The sequence below is a fragment of the Gekko japonicus genome, unplaced genomic scaffold, assembly GCF_001447785.1.
Source record: "Gekko japonicus isolate JY-2015 unplaced genomic scaffold, Gekko_japonicus_V1.1 scaffold104, whole genome shotgun sequence".
NCBI lineage: Eukaryota > Metazoa > Chordata > Lepidosauria > Squamata > Gekkonidae > Gekko > Gekko japonicus.
This window is the reverse complement of record NW_015176454.1, coordinates 1,399,014-1,406,547: the sequence shown is the minus strand read 5'-3', so window position 1 is coordinate 1,406,547 and position 7,534 is coordinate 1,399,014. Positions and strand designations below refer to the sequence as shown.

Below are 7,534 nucleotides of genomic sequence, written 5' to 3'. Positions count from 1 at the left end.
GATCCTGGGGAAGGTGGTGTTTGCAGAAGGAAGAGACCTCAGTGGGGTATCATGGAACTGAGTCTATCCTCCAAAGCTCCACTTTCTCCAGGGGAACTGATCTTTGCGGGCTGGAGATCAGTTGTAATGCTGGGAGATCTCCAGGCCGCATCTGGATGTTGGCAACCCTGGTTTCTCCCATTTGTTTCAGATCACATGTAATAATTTCTGGTTATTTTGACGTTTGATTTTAAAAATGCAACCATGGCAGGTTTTCTTGAAGTGCACGTGTTTTTAGCCATGCAACTGTGACTAATTGCATTGGGTTATTTTTTGGGTGCGGGGGGGGGGGGGGGGGGGGCGCCCAGCTATCCATCCAGGTTCACTCAACACTCACACGAAAGTAAATGAGATGTCTTTTATGCAAATGAAGTCAGTTATGCAGATTTGTGCCGTGGTGCCTCATCTTTCTAACAACAGCCGGGGATCGAAATATACAGTGGCCTCAATACAGCCTTGATTGGGATCCGTGTGTTTAGCTGAAGTCCAATCTGGTTCAGTGGATAAACTGCATTAAATGGAGCAGAAAAGACTGTCAAGGAGCTTGAGGAGTTGAGGCCGTTTTGTTTACAGCCTGTGGGGAGGGTGTGTTACCTTAATGCAACCTGCTTTCAGAATTACTCTAACCTGTTTTATCCCCTCTGTCATATCCCTTCCATGTGCTCCAACCAGCTTCTCCCTCTGTTCTGCATTCACCCAGGCAAGGGGGACTCCTGTTGACTTTGAAGCGTGGTAGTAGAGGATGGCACTGGGTGTGCATTTGGGGCTCTGTCATGCCAAGACGTCCTACAGGAGGCATCTTCGACATATGTGAAAATGTTTTTTGTTGCTGCTGTTGATCGTTGTGCATTTCAAGGACTCTTTTAGGACTGGAAGCGTGGAAGACTTTAGGAAGGAGAGAGCCTTCATGGTTATCCTTGGAGGACAAGGGTTCAGATTATTTTCTGAGCTATCCCCACAAACTGGGGGGCGTGGCAGGTGGGAAGACCAGTGTACCTGTGAACTCTGCAAGCTGAAATCTGAGAGGCTTTGGCCAACCCTCCCTTCCCATCCCTGCCCTCTCAACGCTGCTTTCTCTGTGAGGCTGTGTTGCAGAGCGGTGCGCCGTAGAGCTCCCTGGCTCTTTCCTCTCTGCCTGCATTATGCCGTGTGCTCTCTCTCCTTCACTGCCACTCCTCCCTCCCTCCTTGCTTCTTTCCTTCCTTTTCTCTCTCTCTTTCACAGCCGCCAGTGTCATTTTTGTGATTTGCAGCTAGTAATCCTGGCCCAGTTGCATAGTCACAAAAGTGATCATTGGCTGCTGTGCTGGCTGCATGGAACAGGACAGGGCCCAAGCGGCTGTTGTGCCCCACCCGCTGCCCACCTCTGATCCCCTTGTCCAACAGGCGGGGGGGATTTACACCCCCCTCCCAGTCTCTTCCACGTATACTTCAGTTGGAGAGGAAGGGTGCCATGCATGGTGGTGGTGGATGTTATACGCAAGCAGGAGGTATGCTGTTGTTATGGGACTTGTGCGAAAAGCCCCCAAGACTCCCTGCAACCATGAGCAGAGGCACTTAGGGTGCGGTCAGACGGTGTGCTGGGGGTGGTGGATGTTATACGCAAGCAGGAGGTATGCTGGTGTTATGGGACTTGTTCCTTGTGCGAAAAGCCCCCGTGACTCCCTGCAACCATGAGCAGAGGCCCTTAGGGTGCGGTCAGACGGTGTGCTGGGAGCGGTTTAAATTGCTCCGGCCCTGATGCGTTTTTTTTTTAACCTGGAGAATTATGTGGGGTTTTTTAACCTGGAGAATTGCGATCACACTCATCTCCTTGCTCCGGATCGCTGCACAGCCACATCGCTCCCCGCCGTCCACACGCGGGAGCATGCGTCGGTGTTGTTTTTCTCTCTCTCTCAGTTTGGGCATGCGCACAGGCAGCCATCTGTACAACTAAAATTTTCACGCATGTGCAGAACAGCGATTTCCACTTCAACCTGACTGCTGTAACACTTCCCTTTAAACTTTAAAGGAACACTTCCCTTTAAACATTTACCCCGAAAATGGCCTCCGAACTCGTCTAAAGGCTAAAACTAGGCACCGTTTAAATATTGTTTTTAATAACGCGGTGGCGGACCTCCGCCTATGTGCACACCGCCAATGCTTTACAACGCTTTTAAAAAATGGCGGGCAAAAAGCGGAAGCCTCGGGCAGCTTTCGAGCGGGGAGGGGGTTTAAACCGGAAGTGGCTCGACACCGCAGGAGCAATCAGATGTCAGAAAAGTGTGGCTGGAACCGGAGAATCAGGGAAACACCACTTGGGGACCTGGTATCAAAATACTCCGGGTTAAAGCGGTTTTGAGCCGGAAAGCGATGGCTGGGGACAGGAGGCAGATGTTGACTGTGTGACCGCGCAGATAAAATCCGTTTCTTACAGATGGCAAGTGGTGTCAGCCTGGTGGGGGTTCCTTGCTCACTACCTGCCAAGCAAACTGCTGCTTTACAGCAGGCAGTGCATGTAGGGCTCTATCCCTTTTATCATAGGAGTATATGCAAAAAAATATTTTAACTGCCAGCTACCAATTACGTATGGTAGGTGGACGCTTGCAAATTACCCAGGACAGGGCTGAAATATGAGGGCTTCGAATCTGGTTTGCCACACTAAGGTTTTCAGTGCTCAAAAATGGTGAACCACCTAAATGATGCACTGTTAAGTGGAATGGTTCTGATGTTTCATCATCCTACAGCAAAACTCTTGAGAACTTCAACAGCACTTTCCTGTGTATTAGGGTTATCACGGTGCATATAATTTGCAACACGGTGGATAAATGTTTATGGAAAGGAAATTCCTTCACTGGAAAAAACCTGTTCAACCTCCTGGTAACAAGTCTGCAGCCCACAAAACCCTCCCGTATAACTAAGCTCAAGCAAATAGGACAGCATCAGTCCCACATTGCCCCCAGGACATGAGGAATCAGGCGTGTGGCTTCTGAGACACACCTGGGAAGCTGTGAAGAAGGGGCACAAGAAAGATATGAAAAAAAGCAAGGAGCTGGGATGATGTTGTACTATGACACCAGCCATAGAAGGCACTGTTTTGTTACCAGTTTGGTGTAGTGGTTAAGTGTGCGGACTATAATCTGGGAGAACCGGGTTTGATTCCCCACTCCTCCACTTGCACCTGCTGATGTGACCTTGGGTCAGTCACAAGCTCTGGCACAGCTGTCCTTGAAAGAACAGTTTGTGTCAGAGTTCTCTCAGCCCCACCCACCTCACTGGGTGTCTGTTGTGGGGAGGGGAAGGGAAAGGAGTTTGTAAGCCGCTCTGAGACGCAAAGTGAAGGGCGGGGTATAAATCCAATCTCTTCTTCTTCTTACAAATGTGCATATTAAAATTCCTTGCATGATCCCATTCAGTTATCTATCATGATATTGTAAATCATGTGACCCATGGTAAGGAATATACCTAGAGAACCTATATACACATGAAGGTGTTATCTGGGCTATTTAATCATGGTTGGCTGGCTGGGGGGGTTGCTTTACATTTCTTGTCTTTTTTGATAAGGGCACCATCTGGGGAGGGGTCAGAGAAGGATATTTTGTCTTTCAAAGCAGCATTTTGTCTCTGTGTAGTCCTGGATGACTTATGCTCCTGCATTTCTGGGCCATTTAGAGCATCCCATCAGCTGTGTTCATGCGAGAGACTGTCTTCTGGGTGGTTTTCAAACTGGTGCATGCTTACAGCTCCAGTGTGCAGTAAACATCTCACAGCTGGAAGTCCTTATTTTGCTTCTCCCTGGCACGAAACTCCTCAGGAGCCTGCTGGGGGCCTGTCTTCAAAGCCACCCCAGTGTGACTTGGCTGTGTGGGGAGGGGGAAGATATTTCATCCCAGGAGTCCAGTGAGATTCGAAATGTGTCTACTGTCTGACCCCCGTCTCTCCTTGTCCCAGCAGGAAGGTGAACAAATGCTACCGGGGTCGCTCGTGCCCAATCATTGTACATTGCAGGTAATGCCCTAGCAAGGGGAGGATAAAGAGACTCCATCTGATCACACTTGGGTTGTGGTGTTGTCATGGAACAGTGCTTGGGAATGTGCTGTCTGGGGGCTGGGGAGGGGAAGGGATTTACCCTGAAGACACAGTGACAGGAGGAGTCACAGGCTTTTCGTCTCACTGCCGTTTGTGTATGAGGTGGGTGGTGGTGGAGGAAATCTCTTCTTTAAAACACAAGAAGGAACAGCATAGTCTGGGGAGGATCCCTTCCAGTCCGGTTTCCGACCAGGCCATGGGACAGAGATGGCACTGGTCGCCCCCAGACGACCTTCAGAGGCATCTGGATCAGGGCGGTTTGGCAGTGTTGTTGTTGGACCTGTCAGCGGCATTCAACACAGTCGACCACCAACTACTGATCCACCACCTCCCTGACACTGGAATTCAGGGGTCTGCCTTGCAGTGGCTTTCCTTGTTCCTCCGGGGTCGGGGACCAAGGGTGGCACTCGGGGAACAGCTGTCATGAAGGCATCTGCCTAAACTGCAGAGTGCCCCAAGGGGCGGTGCTTTCCCTGATGTTATTTAACACCCACATGCGCCCCCTTGCCCAGATTGCCCAAGGGCATGGGCTGGGATGTCACCAATATGGGGTTGACGCCCAGCTCTATCTGTTGTTGGGCAGCCAGTCTAACCCTAGCCCAGAAGATCTGGACCTGGCATTGCAAGTTGTGGCTGGCTGGCTTAGATTGAGCCGACTGAGATTGAATCCGATGAAGACGGAGGTCCTGAGCGTAAGTCAGAGCGGCCCGAGGGTAGGGATCCCACTCCCGACCTTCGATGGGACACCGTTGGTGCCAGCGTCGGAAGTTAGGCACTTGGGAGTGCTCTTGGATGCTTCCCTAAGAATGGAGACCCAGGTAGCAGCCACTGCCAAGTCAGCCTTCTACCACCTTCGCCTGATCAAGCAGTTAGTTCCCTTCCTCGAATGTGATGACTTGGCAACAGTGATCCACATGATGGTCACCTCAGGATTGGATTACTGTAATGCTCTCTACATAGGGCTGCCCTTGTCTCAAAGTCAGAAGCTACAGCTGCGGCAGCCAGGCTGCTGCTGGGACTTCCCATGCAGGAGCACATCCAGCCTGTACTAAAAGTACTGCATTGGCTGCCTATAGCCTACCGAATTCATTTCAAGGTGCTGGTTCTTACCTTTAAAGCCCTTTATGGTCAGGGGGCCTACATACTTGAGGGACTGCCTTTCCCCATACGTTCCCCAGAGAGCACTACAATCAGGGTCCCAAAAATATTCGACCCTTCTGGGCCCTCGAAAAGCCAGGCTGGCTACAACAAGGGCCAGGGCCTTCTCAGTGGTGGAATGCACTCCCAGAACACATCAGGGCCCTGTGGGACCATTTACAGTTCCGCAGGGCCTGCAAGACAGCGCTCCATCAGGCACTTAACCGAGTCCCTGTCCGCAACATGAATACCACCATCGACAGCCTACATACGCCAATATAACCCAGATTGAGTTGCCTGCCGACTGTACTGTATGCTACTGATGCCTCGCCATCATCATACGATATGCACTAGCGCTTTGTTGTGTTTTATATTTATATTTATAATTCATTTTATCCAATTCTTTGTATTATTTGTGTAATGGAATTTTTTGAGAGCCACCCTAAGCCTGCTTCGGCGGGGAGGGTGGGATACAAATTAAATAAATAACTAAATAAATAGCTGGAGCTGCGGTGGCTCAAGTGGTTAAGACGCTGAACTGCAGGCTGTGGAAGGTCGGTAGTTCAGCAGTTCGAGACCCGAGTGTGCCACATTGTCAGTGAGCCCCCGTCTCCAGTTCCAGCTCCTGCCAACCTAGCAGTTCGAAAGCAAGAAATTGCAAGTAGATAAATAGGGACCACTTCGGTGGGAACAGCGTTCCGTGCGCCTTGGTGTTTAGTCATGCCGGCCACATGACCACGGAAACGTCTTTAGACAGCGCTGGCTCTTCAGCTTTGAAACGGAGATGAGTACCGCAACCCTAGAGTCGGATTCGACTGGCTTTCGAGCAAGGGAACCTTTACCTTTACCTAAATAAACAGCTGCCCCTTTTCCATACTGGTAAAGGGGTATTCTGTGCCCTGACACTGTTGATCTTCTCAAGTGTGACGTCTCCTTGTCTCTTACAGTGATGGTGCCGGGAGGACTGGAACTTACATCCTCATTGACATGGTTCTGAACCGAATGGCCAAAGGTGAGGGGGGGGGAATAGTCCTGGCTGGGACGTTGGGAGGAAGATGGATCCGTTGGTCTGCCCCACTCTGCAAGGGCCATACGTTGCTCAGGCAGCACCCCTTCTGATTATTCTTGGAAGCCTCCAACTTCATCCGTCCTCTCTCACAACTTTTTTGGGTTCTCCACCCTCCATCCCATTATCTGTTTAGTGGGTTTATCTCTCTCCTCGCTGCAAAATTCTAATTTTTCTCCTTGTCGTGATGCTAGGTGTGAAGGAGATTGATATTGCAGCCACCCTAGAGCATGTGCGTGATCAGCGGCCTGGCATGGTGCAGACTAAGGTATTGGACTGAGCTGTAGCCCTGCGTACCCCTTCCCAACAAAAACTGAAGCATCAGCGGTGCCAGTCCTGCTGTACAAACACTTGGGTTCCGCGGGGGCCACTTTAAGCATGTTTTGTGCCACAGCTCAGGGGAGAGAGGTGGCAGAGGGAAGGCCAGAGGGCCTATTCCAAAGGGGTACCTCTGCATCTTGCTTTGTGAGGCCTTGCACATCTGGAAGCTGAGGTGCCCGGGCTGGGTCTCCAGGCATCGGAGTGGAGTCGGCCAGGAGGGCCTCGTGGCTTTCCAAACCCCAACCACGTTGTTGTAGAGGGAGAGGATTCTCTGTAACCACAGGTGGGAGGCCAAGGATGTACAGCAGGGAAGGTGGGCACTTGCTGTCGTTATCTCTGTGTGTATAAACTCTTCTGAGCGATTGCCTCCTTGCCCCCAGGACCAGTTTGAGTTTGCGCTGACCGCTGTCGCGGAGGAGGTGAACACCATCCTGAAGGCGCTGCCACAGTGATGCCCGCCCTTGGCGCACCCCAGCTTTGTGACGCTCACCACCTTGAACCTATGCCACTGCTGTGCTCTGTCCTTGCCTGGGGTGTTCCTTTAATCTGGTCCATCTCCCATGTTGTTTGCCATGGCAGCCTTTTAAGCCACCTGTGGGGATGCTGGGCCTCTTGACTTCTTCCCTTCTTGGTCCCTCTCTGTCTCCCTGAAGACCCTATTCCCACCCGGGTTCTTCTGGAACTAGCTCTCGGCTGCTGGGCCCTCCGGACTCTGCTCCTGGGGGGGGGGGGGGTTCCGAGTGCTCAATAGGGCACGTTCCACGAACTACCAAGAGCCACAATCCAGTATGCAACTTGACATCCTTTGCCTCAAGTATAGTCTGTGGTGCTGAATGTGCCTCCGTTTACAGCCAGTTGGTGGAGGCTGTGTCCTGGGGGGGGGGGGGGGGCACCAACACACCCT

General features: G+C 51.4%; 1 protein-coding gene across 1 annotated transcript in view; it reads left to right on the top strand.

Annotated features, from left to right (window-relative positions):
* The window catches only part of PTPRN (protein tyrosine phosphatase, receptor type N), a 52,994-nt gene extending 45,676 nt beyond the window's left edge, over positions 1 to 7,318 (top strand). Inside the window, exons 20-23 of the mRNA XM_015426900.1 lie at positions 3,972 to 4,025; positions 6,191 to 6,255; positions 6,504 to 6,577; positions 7,011 to 7,318. Of these exons, the coding sequence (XP_015282386.1) occupies positions 3,972 to 4,025; positions 6,191 to 6,255; positions 6,504 to 6,577; positions 7,011 to 7,082 (265 nt within the window). The 3' untranslated portion in view covers positions 7,083 to 7,318. The remainder of the gene's footprint in view (positions 1 to 3,971; positions 4,026 to 6,190; positions 6,256 to 6,503; positions 6,578 to 7,010) is intronic.
* Positions 7,319 to 7,534: the final 216 nt, after the last annotated feature.